The 18,881-nt window shown below is 49.2% G+C and overlaps 1 protein-coding gene across 13 annotated transcripts in view; it reads left to right on the top strand.

The window, feature by feature from the left end:
• The window catches only part of OTOF (otoferlin), a 97,221-nt gene that overhangs the window by 51,930 nt on the left and 26,410 nt on the right, over positions 1-18,881 (top strand). For all 13 annotated transcript variants that reach the window (XM_054063308.1, XM_054063309.1, XM_054063310.1 and 10 more), the window contains 16 exons: positions 1,819-1,892; positions 2,458-2,584; positions 2,861-2,915; positions 4,943-5,074; positions 5,623-5,685; positions 6,522-6,606; positions 7,487-7,646; positions 9,101-9,287; positions 10,075-10,261; positions 10,869-11,092; positions 12,126-12,234; positions 12,721-12,904; positions 14,384-14,504; positions 15,487-15,587; positions 16,036-16,126; positions 16,967-17,083. In XM_054063308.1, the coding sequence (XP_053919283.1) occupies positions 1,819-1,892; positions 2,458-2,584; positions 2,861-2,915; positions 4,943-5,074; positions 5,623-5,685; positions 6,522-6,606; positions 7,487-7,646; positions 9,101-9,287; positions 10,075-10,261; positions 10,869-11,092; positions 12,126-12,234; positions 12,721-12,904; positions 14,384-14,504; positions 15,487-15,587; positions 16,036-16,126; positions 16,967-17,083 (2,017 nt within the window). The remainder of the gene's footprint in view (positions 1-1,818; positions 1,893-2,457; positions 2,585-2,860; positions 2,916-4,942; positions 5,075-5,622; positions 5,686-6,521; positions 6,607-7,486; positions 7,647-9,100; positions 9,288-10,074; positions 10,262-10,868; positions 11,093-12,125; positions 12,235-12,720; positions 12,905-14,383; positions 14,505-15,486; positions 15,588-16,035; positions 16,127-16,966; positions 17,084-18,881) is intronic.

Raw genomic sequence — 18,881 nt, forward strand, 5'->3', positions numbered from 1 at the left:
CTTTACAGACACCATGGAGGCTTTCTCCTACTCAGGTTTTCAGCTCAATCCTCATGCTAAAATCCACATTACAGCCAGACTCCCAAACTTACATGGAATCATGGAATCATTAAGGTTGGAAAAGCCCTCCAAACTCATCCAGTCCAACTGTCAGCCCAACCCCACTGTGCTGACACCATGTCTACATGGCTTTTGAGCACCTCCAGGGATGGGGACTCCACCACCATTCTGCACAGCCTCTGCCAGGGCTGGACAACCCTTTCTCTGAAGGAATCTTTCCCAATATCCACTCTAGTTCTCTCCTGGTGCAACTTAAGGCCATTTTCTCTCATCCTGTCACTTGGGAGAAGAGACCAGCACCCGCATGACTCCAAACTCCTTTCCTAGAACTGTAGAGAGTGATGAGGTCTGCCGTCAGCCTCCTCTTCTCCAGGCTAAACAGCCCCATGTCCCTAAGCTGCTCCCAGAACCCCTGGGCTCAGACCTTTTCCAGCCCCATTTTCCTTCTCCAGACATGCTCCAGCCCCTCAATGTGTTTCTTGGACTGAGGGACCCAGGGTAACTCAGAACCTCCCACCCCTTTGCCAAGTCAGCATGTATTTTCCTCCAAAGAACAGGGAACTGTGTCCTGAAAATATCTGCAAGGCTTTTATTGTCTCTGACAATCTCTGCCTGTTTTCTAGCTCTGCATTTGAGAGCAATCCGGTGCAGGAACCCCATCACGTGCTGTATAATATATATTTATACCCATACATACAGGCTGTATTTGTATATATTTGCTGTACGCATATGTAGAAGACACCAAGTAGTGTAGGAGTCCAGGCTGTCAATGCCCTTGAGGTTGCATGGGCTACCTGCTGAGCAGGAACAACAATCCTAGCCCCACCAAAGCATATGGAGCTAGGAGTTATACATGAAACGATGGGTGTTTTGCAGAAATCAGCCAGCTAGCCATTTCCAACCCATTATTTCATCAGCCAATCCAGCTCAAACTGCCCTGGGTGAATTTGACCCCAGCTGGATTTGAGACATGGAGCTCGGACTGACCCAGTGCTGGTGTTTCTCATGCTGTAAGGGGAAAAATCACATTGCTGAGATGGACTGCTGGAAAGCTTTAGAAGCTGCACAACTTTCTTGTTGCTCTGGCCAAAGCGGTTATCAGGCTGAGAGAGTTGAGGTTGTTCAGCCTGGAGAAGAGAAGGCTGCAGGGAGACCTTATAGACCAGTTTCCCAAAACTGGAAGCGGCTATGGGAAAGCCAGGCTGGATGGGGCTTTGAGCACCATGCTCCAGTGGGAGGTGTCCCTGCTCATGGCAGGGGGTTGGAACTGGATGGGCTTTAAGGTTCCTTGCAACCCAAACCGTTCCATGAGTCTATGATTTTTTCACAACCAGATGGTGAGGGAAGTGGATGGATGTTTTAGTTAATGTTTTTAGGTTACTGGGGAGCAGTTGTGCAAGCAGGGCAGGAGAGATGAGCAGTTGGTGTGCAGTGAGGCCAGCAGCAGAGACGAGAGGCGTGGGTCAGGGGAAAGAGTTCATTGGCTCCTAACTCTGTGCTGCAGCCTTGTAATTTATCCCAAACTGAGGCATTCCCTGAGAAAAATAATGAGACCCAAGGCTCAAAGACAATATATTTCACTGTGATCTTGACTCTGCCCTGTGGCATGTTTGCAGCAGCCCCTGCTTAGTCTTTCAGCTGATATTTCTTCTCTTGCTTTTGAGCTGTGAAAGGCTGCTGTTCCACCCCCAAGTCTCAGAAAATAGCACTAAAAATACTAGAAATGGTCATTGTTTTTTTCTCCCTCTCTTCTTCCAGAGCTGGGAAAGGAGTTTTTTCAGCCATGAAGCTTGGCAAGGCACGTCCATCGAAGGATGACCATCGGAGACAAGGTACATTTTTCCTGGGAACAGGTTGTTCCCTGCTCCAGTGCTGCTTTTTGGTCATCCTCCATATCCCAGGAAAGCACAGTCAAGAGACTCCATGGAGTCACAGAACTATCTGAGTGTTGTGTCTCTTTCTGCTGGTGGGAACTGGGGTCTTGACCCTCCCTGTAACAATTCTTCTTCTTAGGAAATGAGCCCTTTCTCCTGGTTATTCTGACCTCTCTACCCCAAAGCTAGACAGTTGGTTGTCTTTGCAACTGCTCTTCTGGTAGGTAGAGCTTCAACACTTGCTCGAGTGCTCTTTCAACCCTTGAAGTCTGGGGGCTTTGTCATTTTAGTCTTCACAAAGCCACATAAAGGCATGTTGCCCAGGCGGAATAATGTGTCCTGGGAGACAATACCTCTTTTTTAATTCCTTTTTAGACCAGGTTGTCTGTGACCTGACCTGGTGACCATTGTTCTTTGTATTATCTGACGAGGTTGTTGGGACATATTGGTTACCTTTCTCTTTGCCTTTAATTATTCACTGAGTGGAAACAACAATAGACATTCTTTTGTCTCCTTTATGCAGATGAACCTGCTGTTTTGGAGGCAGAAGACCTGGACCGAAAAGCTCTGAGACAGGCAGGTGGACTGGAGCCAGACACCATCTCCTTGGCCTCTGTCACAGCTGTCACCACCAATGTCTCAAATAAGAGGTGAGGACCAGATAGGAGCTTGTGCAAGGCAAGAGCTGATGGACATCCCACAACCATATGTAACCTGAGATGGGGAATGTTGGAAATCACATTGCCCCGCGCAGCCTGTTTGGAAATACCTGACCTGCTACAAAGAGCAGCCATGATCTGTGGTGTTTCACAGTCCCCAGGGTTTGTATTTCTCAGGTTCAAATAGGGCAGGGACTTCAAGGGGTGACCCTGCAAGTGCTCTGTCCATTTGTGGTTTAACTGAGCGTTTCTTCTGCTGCTTCAAAGGTCCAAGCCTGACATCAAAATGGAGCCGAGTGCTGGGAGGCCAATGGATTACCAGGTAGGTGACAATGTTGTGCCCCCAACGTCAGCTCACAGGGATCACAACTGGGGGCAGAGGAAGCTGTTCTACAGGGAACAAGTTCATGAGTTTCAACGCACTGCAGTCACAAAGTGTGACTTCCCAAGAGCTGGCATTTAAATGGTTGAGCAATAAGCTCGAGATAAGTAATTAACTGGGTTTGCTCTCCATCATTTGAAGCCCAGAAGGCCCAAATTAATCTGTGATTTAAACAGGCTGTCTCCAACATATTTCTCTTACTTCCCAAGAGCTTTCAGTATGCTCTTTAGCCCTGGCCTGCAATAGGCTGCTCGAAGGGTTTCCTTGGATAGGCTGGTACATGGCTGCTGTTCATAGAATCATAGAATGCCTTGAGTTGGAAGGGACCCACAAGGATCATTGAGTCCAACTCTTGTCTCGTAGGATGACCGGAACAGTCACAGTATGTGAGTGAGGGCGTTGGACAAACGCTTCTGGAATATTGTTAGGCCTGGGGCTGTGACTGCTTCCCTGGGGAGCTGTTCCAGTGCTCCACCACCCTCTGGGGGAAGAACCTTTTCCTAATGTCCAATCTAACCCTCCCCTGGCATGTCTTCCTGCCATTCCCTCGGGTCCTGTCACTGGTGCCCAGAGAGAAGAGATCAGTGCCTGCTCCTCCTCCTCCTCTTGTGAGGAACCTGTAGACCATGTTGAGGTCTCCCCTATTTGCTCATGATCAACTTGCCTTCAACCAGGACCCCCAGATCCCTCTCTGCAGGGCTGCTCTCCAGCCTCTTGCTCCCCAGTCTGTCTGCCTGTTCAGGGTTGCCGTGTCCCAGGTGCAAAATCTAGCACTTGCCCTTGCTAAACTTCATGCAGTTGGTGATTGCCCAGCTCTCTAATTGTCCTGTTCACCAATGCTTTATTCTTTCCACTTCATCCGGAGTGAGAACCAGGCATTTAGCTCTGCAAGCCTCAGATGATCCATGTTGCTCCATTTTTTTTTACTAGTGGTCCCAGCACGATTCATAAATTGGCTCCTCTCTCATTTTGGCCAAATCACACTGATTCAGCAGCAATTTAGCTTTAAGTCCTCGCTTCTTAGCACAGCAACGCATTCCTGGGGGTATCTCAGAACAAAGCAAATAATGATTTTCGTTAGAGATTCATGGCAGAACATTTACAGCATCCACTGCAGACCAGACTGTGAGGCTTACAGGGAAAGAGTGTGCCTGGTTCAGCAACGGGGAACATAAAGAGGAGGGGAAGGTGCAAATTACAACTGAGAGACAGAAGGATCACGAGGTCCAATTATTTGGCCACTGCAGACAGGATCACAAGATCTGTGTTCATGTGGAATGGCTCATTTCCAGAGCCTCACAGGCTTTGCAGTGCTAGGCTGGTTCATGGACAAGGTGCACGCCTGGCTGACCTCTGAGTGTCCGCTGTTTGACAACTGGCTTTTGTGGACAATTAAGAGCAAAGGACTCAAATCTTCCAGATCTGATCCCCGGGGAACCTCAAGGCACTGCCTTGGTTTTTGACAGCAGAGGAGGTGAGACAGTGGAACAATGTGTTAGTGGAGGACAGTGCCCAGCAAAATCGCCTCCAGGAGCTGTTGTGGGTTGTAGAATCACAAACCAGTTTGGATGGGAAGGGACCTCAAAGACCATCCAGTTCCAACCCCTTGCCATAGGCAGCGACACCTTCTACTCGATCAAGTTGCTCAAAGTTCCATCCAGCCTGGCCTTGAACACCTCCAGGGATGGGGCAGCCATGTCTTCTCTGGAACAATTCCTTCACAGAAGGGGGCTGACAAGCCCTGGCAGAAGCTGCCCAGGGTAATGATGGAGTCCCTATCCCTGAAGGGATTTAAAAGATTTGTGGCAGTGGCACGAGGGGATCATGGTTCAGTAATGGGGTCGGCAGTGTGAGGTTTATGGTTGGACTCAATGATCTTAAAGGTCTTTTCCAACCTAAACAATTCTGTGATGCTGTGATCTGATGCTGCTCTCAGGAGGTGAAGGTGCACAAATCCCTCTCCCCAGGTCAGCATCACCATCATCGAGGCCCGGCAGCTGGTTGGGCTCAACATGGACCCTGTGGTCTGCGTGGAGGTTGGAGAGGAAAAGAAATACACGTCCATGAAGGAATCGACCAATTGCCCTTACTACAATGAGGTGAGTCTGTCCTCTGGTGATGCTCACAGCTACCTACTCCTTGGTGTCTACATTGCTGTCAGTCAATTAAATGTAATTTCTTGTCATTTGGGTTTTTACCTTTTTTTTTTCCTTCTGTCCTCTCTTGTTGGAATAAGATGAGATCTTTGCCCTCTGGTATTTTTCAAAATTAGAATTAAATGTAATTTCTTGTCATTTGGGTTTTTATCTTTTTTTCTCTTCTGTCCCCTCTTGTTGGAATAAGATGAGATCTCAAACTATGCAGAAGGAGAAATGAAGCCTCTGCCCTCTGGTATTTTTCAGAATTATAAAACAGCTCTCACTTGATCTCAGTTTTTCCGAGAAGTTTGTGCTTCCTTCTAGCTCCCCAGACTGCAGAGGCTGTAAGTGTTGGGGCTCACATGGATGCATCCCTGCTGTGATGTGAGCCGCACAATACTTCTCCAGGCAGTCACAGCTTCTCCAGCTGGAGCATCCACCATAATACTGTCTTTCAAAAGGAGCCCACCCCAGCCATCCTGCCTTCACAACTGCTCTTTTCCTTTCAGTACTTCGTCTTCGATTTCCACGTCTCCCCAGATGTCATGTTCGACAAGATCATCAAACTGTCTGTAAGTGAGCATGGTTGTGTTGTCCTTTTTGAGGGGCTTTGGAAGAAACCGGTCTGTTTTGTGTCTGCACTGGGGATGGATTTAAAGTTCTTGATGTGAGACCTACAACAGGAGCTGAGGTGTTCAGTCCTACGAGCCCCACCTCTTCTGCAGACCCCCAGTCCCTCTTTCTGTTGCTGACCTTCATTGCTGGGTCCACACAACTCCACTCCTGCAGTCACTATCTCCCTCCATGGATGAACTCTGGTATTTCAGAACTGGGCAGAACTAAACCTCTCCTGGGATGAGTTTAGGCTTGGTGAGAAGGAAGACCTTTCTGAGCTTGCCAGAGGGTCTCCTGGGATGCGAGACTGGCAGAGCTCTTGTGGAAACTGAGCACTGCAGATGCTGAGAGCAGAGCAGAAGCTGCAGCCCTCACCACAATGCAGAGGAAGGGAATGAGTAAGATCTGCACATTCAGTGACCAAAGCATGCTAATTAGGCGTATCCTTATCTATCTCATGCACCAACCAGCTGTACAATTTCTTCCACAAAGGAAGTCAGACCATAGATTTTGAGCAGCCTGAAGACCCTCCCATTGGGTGAATATCCCAGTATTTGTTGCTATAGTGGCTGGAAAACTGCATCTTATTTCGAAGATTTTTTTTTAATTAATATTATTCAATCCAAGTATTAACTTGCTTGCAAGAGCTGCCAACTCCACTGTCCCTTTTAGTGTCTTAGCATCAACCAGGGGAAATGCATCAACTCCTTTCCCATCTGACACCTCTGAAAAAAGGCTTGTGGCTTCCTGGGCATGGAAAAAATCTGACTTCTTTTCCCCTCTTGATTTCCAGGTGATCCACTCAAAAAACCTCTTGCGCAGTGGGACTTTGGTAGGCTCCTTCAAGATGGATGTTGGAACTGTTTATACCCAACCTGGTATGTAAATACTGTTGGGAACTTATCCTCTATGCCTACTTACTCTATGGAATAAATGTCCTTGCAAGGTAGCTGGGCAAGTGCTGGTTCCCTTGGATGATGCTTATCTAACTTAATGTTGGCATCTTAGACGTCAGGTTCCCTCTGCATTCAGGAAAGAGTGCTGTACCTCCAGGGAAGGTTGTAATGTCCCACCCTGAGATAAGGTATTCTGCCAGATGCCGTCTGGGTGTACTGGGCTGTATTCACAGCCTGCTGAGGCAAGGTGTCCACCTTCCAAGTAGCTGAAGTCCATGGGCTGGATCTTGCTCCCTGTGGCTGGCATTTAAACCAAGAAAGGAAGATGCCTGGAAAAGGGAGGTTGATTTGAGTTGCTGTGGTGCTGCTCACTGATGATAAGCAGAACAGCAATGCCCCTTTGAGGGCTCGGCGCTTGCAGTATGCGAGAGCTCAACATATGAACATCCCCTCCAGAAGCTTTTTCCTTGCTCCCGTGTCGCGCTTGTTGCAGCCCTCTGCCTCTATAAATAAGAGCTAAGATGTAAATGAAGATTCCAGAGTCTGCACTTCAGAGGTGGTCAGCAAATGATGAGGGAGGCCTTAAAGGAGCATATAGCCTGGGTCCCTGCTCTGCATAAGGTTGAAGTCTTTCTAACACCATCCAAAAGGCACCTGAGACCTTAAAGACCTGCAGTGATGGAGACTGCACCCTTCTCCCATAGCTTCTCTGCCTCCAATGTGAAATATGTCTCCCAAATGAATTTTTCAGGAGTTTCAGTCTGAGTTCCTCACACCTGAAGATGTCTCTCACATTTCCAGTCCTCGTGACAGTTGCTCTGTCTCAGTCTGATAAATGACTGTCTTGTCCTCTGGCTTCCAGAACACCAGTTCTACCACAAATGGGCCATCCTTTCTGACCCCGAGGACCTCACCGCTGGGCTGAAAGGTTACCTGAAGTGTGACATCGCTGTGGTAGGGAAAGGGGACAACATCAAGACTCCACACAAAGCTAATGAGACGGACGAGGATGATATTGAAGGGTAAGGATCTGCAGAGCCAGCTTCCCGCAGACATGCTCAGGAGTGCCTTTCGTGTCTCTTTGCCTTGAGTTGTAGAACAAGCAGAACATTTCTACTACATCAGCTACAAGGCTGACAGGTCTTCTGGTGTTCTTGCCTGCCTTGTGTAATGAAACCACAGGGACCAATAAGTTGCTTTTCAGAGAGAACACGTGGCAGATTGCTGTTCCAAATCTAAGCCAAATCAGTTACAAACCAGTCATCTCTATGAGGTCAGACCATCTGGTGGTTATGGAGCTCTCTCTACCATTACCTGCCTGATGTCAACCAACCTGATGTCCCTACTGTTTACCTAATGGTCCCGTTGGCCCTTGGATGGGGTGGGGTCTCATCACTCGCTGCCAGGGCAGAGCAGGGATGTCTGGATGAGGTTTCATGGGCTGCTTGGGTGGGCGAGGCTCTTTGACTCCCTAGAGTGTCTTAAAAGCAGTAGAAGAAAAATCAGGAGAGTTTAAAACTTAGTTCCAGCCCACAAACATTCCAGGCTGATTAGATAACTCCAAGTGCAACCACAAGCTTTCAAATCATAGAATGATAGAATCATAGAAGAGTTTGGGTTGGAAGGGACCTTAAGGCCCATCCAGTTCCACCCCCTGCCCTGGGCAGGGACACCTCCTACTAGATCAGGCTGCCCAAGGCCCCATCCAAACTGGCCTTGAACACCTCCAGGGATGGGACAGCTGCAACTTCTCTGGGCAACTGTTCCAGGGCCTCATCACTCTCATAGTGAAGAAATTCCTCCTTACGTCTAGTCTAAATCTGCCCCTCTCCAATCTACCTCTCAGCCTCTCACCATGTACTCTGAAACCCAGACCAGTAGCAAAATACCAGTGCAGCTCTCTTGACCTCGTGGACCCACCTGAACTCTTTCAGGTTATCATTCCATGATGTAGTGATGATATTATCCCAGTTTTTCATGGACAACTCCAGCTATTCATCTAGAAATTGTTTTGTTCACATCATTCCCCATGTCTCTCATTTCTTCCCCCAGAAAAGGAAAGCCAAAGATGCCAAGAAAACCAATTTGGTGGAGCTTCTCTTGTATCCTGATAAAGCAAAAAGGCCCTTCTAACATCCTGTTCATCTGGCTTGGTTTAGATGTCCAAGTTACCCTGAGTTTAGCTGTCCCCTGGACTCCACTAACAATAATAATGTGATCCCTTTAGTAGCATGAACTTTGTCCCTGCCTCAGAGGGCTCCTCTGTGATTTTGCTTATGAAACCACCACTCCCCACCCCAAAAGAGGACGAAGAGCAGAAACAGGGCAGCAGTACAATGTATGGCTGCAGAAATGGTTGTCTTTCCACCTCCACAGAGCCTGTGCTCAGAAACCGAGGCAGATTCTCTCTTTTGGTAAGGTTCTCTTGACAAACCTGCCAGCCCTAATGTTCCAACCCTTTCTGCTGATGCTGCAGGAACCTTCTCCTTCCGGATGGGGTCCCTCCGGAGAGGCAGTGGGCTCGTTTCTACATCAAGATCTACCGAGCAGAGGGGCTGCCCCGTATGAACACCAGCATCATGGCCAATGTGAAGAAGGCTCTCATTGGGGAGAACAAGGACTTGGTAGACCCCTACGTGCAGGTGGCTTTTGCAGGGCAGAAGGTGAGCAAAATGTGTGTGGTACCAGGGTGACCCTGGGAGGTAACATGAGCAGGAACAGCCATTGGGAGGGCAATGAAGCTTGGGAAGGGTCTGAAAAACAAGTCTTATGAGGAGTGACTGGGGGAATTGGGATTGTTTAGTCTGTAAAAGAGGAGGCTGAGGGGAGACCTCATTGCTCTCTACAGCCACCTGAAAGGAGGATGTAGTGAGGTGGATGTTGGTCTTTTCTCCCACGTTAACAAGGAGTGGCATGAGAGAAAATGACTTCAGGTTGTGCCAGAGGAGGTTTAGAGTGGATATTGTGAACAATTTCTTTCCCAAAAGAATGGTGAAGCCTTGGCAGAGGCTGCCCAAGGCAGTGGTGGAGTTCCAATCCCTGGAACGGTTAAAAACCATGTAGATGTGGCACTTCGGGACATGATTTAGTAGGCATGGTGGGCTTGGGCTGATGGTTGAACTGAATGAGCTTAGAGGTCCTTTTCCAACCTTAATGATTCCATGATTCTGTGATTGCATAGGTGGTCAGAGGTGGTTTCAGTTGTCCTGGCATGCAGATACTGAAATGCATGGCAAAGCCACCTTGTTTTGCCATCTGTCTCCTCTCTTGTGCAGACTGTAACACCCTGTTTGTAACACTCTGCAGTTGAAGAAAGGATCTTGTTACTTGGGAGAGTTGCAAGGCAGGATGCGTGTTTCAGTCATCATTAACAAGGGAGCAGTTCAGGCAGTGAGGGGAGGCTTGGGACCTTGAATCCTTGTCAAACATCTGTCTTCTCCTACTTGGCAGGGGAAGACATCCATACAGAAAAGCAGCTATGAACCTCTCTGGAATGAGCAAATAGTCTTCACAGAAATGTTCCCCCCATTGTGCAAGCGTATAAAGATCCAGATCCGAGACTCAGACAAAGTCAACGATGTGGCCATTGGTACCCATTTCATTGATTTGCGGAAGATCTCTAATGAAGGAGACAAAGGTAAAGCTGAGACAGGGTGCAAACTGAGTTGCCCTCTTCACAGTAGAGAAATATCCCTTTGATAAAGAGCTAGCAAAGTAGCCTAGGCTTCTTCCCTATCCCTGGAGGAAGCTGCTTGATCTAAAGACTTTGATTCTGAGGTCACTGGACATGTGTTCCTTGAAAACTAAGCCCCATCACAAGCTCCCAACCTGCCAATTGGAAGTAAAGATGCTTAGGAACAAAAAATTCATTGCCACGAGTGGATGAATATCTGCCAAGTTCCCCTGTTCACACACATGTGAACACACCAGCCTCCACAGGCAGGAGCAACGTGAAACCAAAGCTGGCCCTAGAAAGGGGATTAATGTGGTCTTCTTACTGGGTGACTCGCCACTAGGAGACTCGCCTCTGTTTTCGAGCTAGTGGACCACACATCCCCATCACCACCTTCACTCCAAAACTGTCTCTGTGTATGGTTGCAATCACGTATTTCCATGCACTCACACATGCCCCTTCAAGCCTGCAACACCAGTGCCAATCCATGAGTGAGCTCATGCCCTGAAGCAAAGACATGCCCTCCTCCTTGCACATCCCCTTCCGTATGTGCATCTCTGATCTACTGCAGGCTTCCTACCCACCTTTGGCCCTGCATGGGTGAATATGTATGGCTCCACTCGGAACTACACCCTGATGGATGAGCACCAAGAGCTGAACGAGGGTCTGGGTGAAGGTGTCTCCTTCCGGGCCAGGCTTTTGATGAGTCTTGCTGTAGAGATTTTGGACACCAGCAACCCAGAGATCAACAGCTCCACCGAGGTGCAAGTCGAGCAGGCCACATCAGTTGCTGATGTAAGTCACCCCTAACCTTACAGCTGCCAGTGGGGAGTCTTGGCTCTCAGACCTCTTGGTTGATTATCTTTGGTCTCACCAACCAAGGTTTTCATTTGGAATTAACCTAAATGTTCTGGATCCCCCAGCACAATGAGAGCAGATATTGCAAGGATTTCAGATTTGTGATCATTCAAATGCTCACTTCTCAGTAATGCTGAGCAGAGGGAATGTTTGAGGGAGGGAAGATCCTAAACTTGGAGTTGCTTCTCCAGTTGGGAGGTAGAAAAGGACAAAGAGAGCCATCTCCTAATGCTGGCTGTCTCACTCCTCTTCTGAAGATGTATTTCAGACAGAAGCTAAGAATGTAATCTGTTTCCCAACCAGTTCTGGCAGGGTGGAACTGGTCAGAGGAACTGAATGGCTGTTTTCTGACCAGAGGAGCCCCACAACTTTAGTCCTGATGTGTAGAGCCCTCAAGGTTGCTGCCTGTGTGTTGCATAAACAGACACATCCAGGCTTGTCCTGCTTGTAGATGCCCACGTATGTGAATCCGTATGAGCCAGAGATGTGAAGTAGGAATGGAGAAGTCTATTGGCAGCGCACCCTCTTCGTGAAGGCTATCCTTCAGAAGTGGCCTTACTTCCAGGGGAAATGAAGCCACCTGGAAATAAAGCCATTTGAGTTCTGGAAGAGTTTGAGGCAGATGATTTGGAGTGGTTTGAGTATTTCAATTTGCGAATAAACTCAGGCTCATATTCCTGAATGGCCCTTGCACGGACCTTCATGTGCACGGGGTGACTGATCTCAGCACATTTAAGTTAGGCTAAAATCTTTAATTAAACTCTCTGCAGTGAGCTTAGAGATGACTCAGGCTGCAGGGAGAGACCCCTTGTGGTGCCCTCAAAAGCCCAAGTAGTGGCACCTCACCTTCACAGAGCCCGTAAGGGTTCTAAGGGGTGCCAGGTGATGCACCCTTCTGCCCAAGGGTGTCTGCTTTCCTAGATGTCCCTCTGGCTGACCTCAACCCTGATCCCTGTGATTTCTCCTGCAGAACTGCACTGGGAAGATGGAGGAGTTCTTTCTCTTTGGAGCCTTCTTGGAAGCTACGATGATTGATAGGAAGATTGGTGACAAACCCATCAACTTCGAGGTCACAATAGGTTGGCTGGGTTTTGGGGAGGGTGGTTGTGAAGCGTGCTTGGCAGGGAATATGAGATATGAGGCTAAAATCAAGGTTCGTTCCCCGTTTTCCATGCTAACACATGCTAGAGCATGCATGGCTCTCAGTTTAGGGAGAAGGTGATTGCTTCTTTACCAACAAAAGCCACATTGGTCCCCAGATCATCTGTTTTGGCCATGCTGTGCTGTGGCCAGTGGAGCTGCTCCCTCTCTCATCCTGGCTTTGTGCCGCCTGAGCTGACCACCAAAGGGAGGATATGATTCCTACTGGCTCAGGAGGGGACACAAGGAGAGGACAGACACCCATGACTAATTAATGGTTCCTGGGCATGGTTTCAGAGTCGAACTTCACTGTCGCCCTTGGTTCTTGCAGAAAAAAAACCTCTCCCGAGCCTGAATTAAAGCCAAGAGTTTGAGCCTGACTAGATTTACAACCCTATGACTGTATTTCACCTTTTTTTCTTGAGGTAACTATGGGAACCAGATTGATGGCATGACCAAACCCATCCGACGGAGAAAGAAAGAGGGAGGGGATGGGGATGAGGAGGAATCTGAACTACTCCATAACTCAAGTGAGGATGAAGGCGATGAGGATGGAGAGCTAGTCTCCGTTTCTTCATCTCCACCCATGAAGCCCCTGGTCACAGATAGGTAAGCATGCCTGCCTGGCCACTGAAGTGCCCCTGTGCAGAGACGTGTCTCTCAACTCAGACATGGCCTGGTTCTCATGTGTGCTGGGAGTCTGAGCTCCCACCTAGAATCAGAGAGTCATGGAATATTCCAAGTTGGAAGGGACCCGCAAGGATCATCAAGAGCAGCTCCTGTCCCTGCACAGGACAACCCCAACATTCATGCCATGTGTCTGAGGATGTTGGCCAAATGCTTCTTGAGTGAAGACAGTGTCATCACAAAGCCATTCGTCCAAAACAGACCTGGGAGCAGCAGTGCCCTGTAAAGGCAGATCAGATACCATGTGTGTGTGCTGGATCCTGACAGCCAAATCCCATAACTCATTCCCTGCAGTCCTGAGCACTCCTGGGGATTCTTGAAGATCAATTAGGGCTGAATTCACTTCCCAGGCTACCTTACGAAGGACATCCTTCATCCATGTGATGAGACATGCACTTGAAACTCATGGCTGTCTTCTCCCAAGCAACAAGTGATAGGGTGAGAGGAAACAGCCTAGGGGGGGATTAGATTGAGTATTGGGAACAATTGTTGTAGGAGGGGATTAGATTGAGTATTGGGAACAATTCCTTCATAGAAAGAATCGTGAGGACCTGGCAAAGGCTGCCCAGGACAGTGGTGGAGTCACCACCCCTGGAGGTACTTAAAAAATGGGTAGACAAGGTGCTCAGGGACATGGTTTGGTAGTGAACAAGTACGGTTGGACTCAATGATCTCAAAGGTCTTTTCCAATCAAACAATTCTGTGATTCTCAATCACTTCTGTTGTCTCTGCTTCACTTTCTCCAGCCATAAATTAAGTCAAGATTTTATGAGTTGCTTTGTGTTGTGCAGGTAGCAGTTGCCCTAAATTACAGATGAAATCCTGGCAAATGTGATTCAGGTAGATGCTTTCCCACCCCAAGCAGCTGGATCCGAAAGCCTCAAACTGATTGGGATGTCTTGGGATGTCTGGTCTGGCCTTTAGCACAGCCTGGATTTGAATACAAAGGACTAAAGAAAGCTCTTTGGTATCTCATGAGATACCTTTAAAGTGGATTTTAACCACATTATACCAGTAGATGTTATTAGAATTAAGTGACCAACTTAATTCATTTGGGAGGTGAAACAAACCACCCTGAATTGAGGCTATTTGAGCTCCAGATCAACGTTTACCTGGGGTTCCCTGACTTGTTCGTGATCTCCTTGTCAAGGTGAAGCGGAATGGAGGTGAGAAGCAGGATGTGTTTTGAGACTGTCTTCTAGGCTCTGCCTCTCATGTGTTGACCCAGATGTCCTGGGGTTAATGAGGAGCTGAGGTGTCCAGCCATGGGGCTCTGCTGACATCTTCTGGCTGGAAGCATCCCAATGGCATCATTGCTTCTCTGGGAAAAGCGTGGGACAACGGCTGTTCCTGGCTGGGTGTGTTGCCACCACAGAACATCTCTTCTGCCGCCTCTTGCAGGAACTACTTCCACTTGCCATATTTTGAGAAGAAGCCCTGCATCTACATCAAGAGCTGGTGGCAGGACCAGCGCCGCAGATTGTATAATGCCAACATCATGGACAAGATTGCAGACAAGCTGGTCAGTACGTGCTGGGGAGGGAGTGGGACAGCTTGGGCGTGGGGCAGATGTGAGGAATATCCAGGCTCGCTGTGCAGCTCTGCATCTGGTCACAAAGCAGAGGCAGGCAGTGCAAGGAACTACTAGCAAACCTGTGCCAGAAAGGGAGAGGTTTCCTGGTGCTAAATGCTCTACAGTTTGGATATCCAAGTCCTCAGAGCTGATTGAATTTTCTGTGGGTCAGACACAGGTGTCCACACCAAAGGCAGGAGGAGTGACGAGAATTTGCCTGCCTGGGCTTGGGGATCCCATCAGTGCTGATCCATATCCAATGGCCAGGGGGCAAGAGGAGGTAGCCGGACTCTTTTCAGTGCTGCCCAGTGACAGGACAGGGGGCACCGGGCACCAGCTGGAGCACAGGAAGTTCCACCTGAACATAAGGAAAAACTTCTTTCCTGTGAGGGTCCTGGAATGCTGGAAAGGCTGCCCGGGCAGGGTACAGGGTCTCCTTCTCTGATGATATCCAAACTCACCTGGATGCGCTCCTGTGCAACTACTGGAGATGAATCTGCTTTAGTAGTGGGATTGGACTGAATGAGCTCCAGAGGGCCCTGCCAACCCCACTATTCTGTGATTCTCTGACTGCAGGGGTCTATGCCGCTTGTGTGGCATAGCCCCCTTAACAGTCTCAGCTAATTCCCAAGGAGCCTTTGTGACAGCTCCATTTCGGCAGGGTCGCAGCAGGATCTGCAGAGGGAAAGCCTGGCAGATCCAGCCACGGTGGCCAGTTAGTTTCATGAGGTGGTGTTGCCAATCCCATCACTCGGATCCCTGCAGCCAGACGTGTGCCAGACCTGCCCTGAGGCCAGCTGGTCTGGAGAAGCAGTGGATGTTTCTCGCTCAGTCCCCATAGGGCTGCTCTATGCAGGGTTCAACCTTGAGGGACCTTGTCCCACCATGGATCTCTGCCCAACCACCACCACTTCCCTCATCACCTCTGCAGGAGGAAGGGCTCAACGACGTGCAGGAAATGATCAAGACAGAGAAGCCACACCCGGAGCGCCGGCTCCGAGGGGTCCTGGAGGAGCTGAGCAGTGGGTGCTTGTGAGTAAAAGATGGGAAAAGGTGGCACACTGCAGGCTTTCTGCAGGCCTACGGGCAAGGTAGTGAGTGTAAGCCTACCTTGCCTTGTCCCTGATGGGGGAGCGTTTCATTGCCTTAGCACATCAGTGTTTCAGCTGCATTCTGGCTTGGAGCATGGGTGAGGTTGTTTACATCTACACCCCAAAGACTCCAAAGCAATGGTGAAAGCCTCACTCTTGTGGCCTCCACAAGCTGATACCTGATCACCACCACCTACTGTCCATGTGTGACACTCAGCACTGGGTGCAAACAGGCCACTTGGCTGTGATTGCATTGCAGATTTGGGGGAAAGGAGGGTATTGCCCTCCAGTGACATGCTCTGCCACTGGCAGAGATCTATCCATCCACAGTTCCTTGTGGAGAGCCTGTAGACTCCCGTGGGATTCATGCTACTGAACTTTTCCACCAGGCGCTTCGTGACATTAGCTGACAAGGACCAGCACCACTCTTCCCGCACGAGGCTGGACCGGGAGAGGCTCAAGTCCTGCATGCGGGAGCTGGTAAGCAGGATTCAGCCTGGCAGGCAGAAGGATTCATGAATGGGGGCTGGACCTTGCCAATGCAATGAAGAGCTTTGGTGCTGATTTCTAGTCTCTGTAGAATGAGGGTTTGTGGTTTGTTTCTGAAAAGAGGAGCTCAAGAGCACTTGGATCTAGCCTGAGTCCCAGGTGGCACTTGGGTCCCTGCTGCTGCCTCCCCTCCACTGCATCATACTTTGCCTTGGAAAGGAATCAGGAGCACAGAGGAGAGCACATTACTGCCAAACAGCTGAGGAAACTGGGAAGGAGTAATTTAGTGGAACTCTGCAGAGCACGTCTTCTCCAGGAGTAGATGGAATCTAGATGTTCAGGGCTAGTAGCCCAGCTCCTTCCAAGGGAGTTGGAGGTGCAGAAGAGATGTACAAACAGGGCTGGCTTATCCAGCTTCAATAGACAGCTACATCCTACAGAGCGATGAATTTAGCACATGAAGGCCTCCACGTCACTTTTTCTGACCTGTCAGGTGCTGAATTACAGCAGGGTGAGCAGAGAGGGAGGGACTATCCTTAACACCAGTCTTGAAGCCACTCCAAAATACCCTAAGCACAGGTGACACCTCTCTGTTCTGTGCATCTTCTCCTGGAACAGACACCTGCACTGTTAGATGCCTTCCCTGCATCATGCCAAGGTTAACAAGCAGATGTCCAAAGTGCCATTACCAGGATGCATGTGGTGGGGTTGAGGCGTCTGCCTCCTCACCACCCCTTCCCAAATGCCAGGGACCTGGCTGGTGCTGCTCTCATTTCTGTACTCCGTTCTGCTCTTGCTCATGTGCTGTCCTGGGTTCCCCTTTAACTGCAGGAGAGCATGGGACAGCAAGCCGCGACTCTGCGATCACAGGTGAAGAAGAACACCATGAAAGACAAGCTGAAGCTGGTGCAAAATTTCCTGCAGAAACTCCGGTTCTTAGCTGACGAGGTGAGTCCTTCTGCATGTAGAGACAGAGTTAGATGGGTCAGTGCATGACAGCAGCAGCCTAGGATGGATGGGGACCTCTGCAAACACTGTAGGTGGGAGAGGTCCCCAGTAGCATGTGTCTTGTACAAGGAGCCACTCCAAGTCTACACACTGCCCTGTGTCTCACAAACGAGCCCTTGCACTGCTGGGTTGGAACAAGTCAGTGCTAAAATGGATTTAAGAGCCCTTCCCAGCCAGTAACAGAGCCAAGTCCTCTTGCAGCTGAGCGGAAGGTGGTTTTGCCAGACTCAACGATGGTGTGGCCATGCAGTTCCCTGGGAGATCAGTCATCACAAGGTGACACGTGCCCACGCAGCATTAAAATCAGCACCAGGGAGCCAGTTCTGATCTTGGTGAGGTAAAGGGTTGGTAAAATAAGTGGCTTCAGAGGAGGCTGTGGGATAAAGCCTGTCCCCTTGAAGAACTCAAATTGTCTGATGTTTATCAGTACGCTGTGTTCTTGCTTCGTTCCAGCTTATGGGTAAGAGAAAATAATCCAATACATTACAGTTGCTCACACCATTAGCAAAGGGATCTGTGTCTGCCAAATATTTTTTCCTTTCTTTAGAAAAATTACACTTTCTCTCTGTTATTTTTGCACTTCCAGGGTGCGTCAGCTGTTGGGGGTTGCTGGCCCTTATGGGAGCTCTTGTTCTCATCTCCCATGGCAGGCTCCCAGCCTCAACCACATATCCCTTGTTACAGCAAGGCCTTCCTTAGCTCTGACTCACCACAGCCTTTAAAGTGTGACAGGGCATGTCGTAGAATCATAGAAATCGTAGAATCATGGAATTGTTGAGGTTGGAAAAGACCTGTAAGATCAAGTCCAACTGTCAGCCTAACTGCACCGTGCCAACTAAACTATGCCCCAAAGTGCCATGGCCACATGGTTTTTGAACCCCTCCAGGAATGAGGACTCCACCACTGCCCTGAGCGGCCTCTGCCAGGGCTTGACATCTGTTTCCATGAAGGAATTTTTCCTAGTATTCAGTCTAAACCTCCCCTGGCTCAACTTGAGGCCATTTCCTCTTGTCCTATCAATTGTTCCTTGGAAGCAGAGACCAGCATTCACCTGGCTCCAACCTCCTTTGCAGGAGCTGCAGAGAGCAATGAGGTCTCCCCTCAGCCTCCTCTCCTCCACACTAAACAGCCCCAGGGCCCTCAACTTCTCCCAGAACCCGTGGGCTCCAGACCCTTCCCCTTCTCTGTATGCACTCCAACCCTTCAAGGTCTTTCTTGGAGTGAAGGGCCGGACACTTAACCCAGGATTTGAGGTGCAGCCTCAGCAGTCCAAGGACACGAACTCTTCCCTTCTCCTGCTGGCCACACCGTGGCTGATCCAAGTCAGGATGCTGTTGGCCTTTGTGGCCACTTGGATGCACTTATGTTCATCTAGGGAACCTCTTCCATAGTAAGGAATGAAAGTTCAGCTCCTGCCCTACAGTCTCCGTGGCCTCTGAAAGAACAGAAGAGGAAACTCTTCAGTCTTCTAATCCAAAATTAATATTTATTTTTTTGAAGAGAGAACAAATGTAAATCCCAGTTTCTTTCTGGGCTTCATCCTGCTGAGCTTAGCTCTGAGCAGCTTTCCTTAAACAGACAAGCTTCCTCAATGGAAGGTTCAAAACCATTTCAGTGGCCCTAATGTGGCAATAGGTACATCTGTCTCCTGTGGCATCTCTTGAATTTGCCTTCAGAAATTGTCGGGCTCCACTGGTGCCTCAGTAGTCAGAAAGGGCTGAGACACTGAGAGGGCTCT

The sequence above is a fragment of the Cuculus canorus genome, chromosome 3 (genome assembly GCF_017976375.1).
Source record: "Cuculus canorus isolate bCucCan1 chromosome 3, bCucCan1.pri, whole genome shotgun sequence".
NCBI classification, from domain to species: domain Eukaryota; kingdom Metazoa; phylum Chordata; class Aves; order Cuculiformes; family Cuculidae; genus Cuculus; species Cuculus canorus.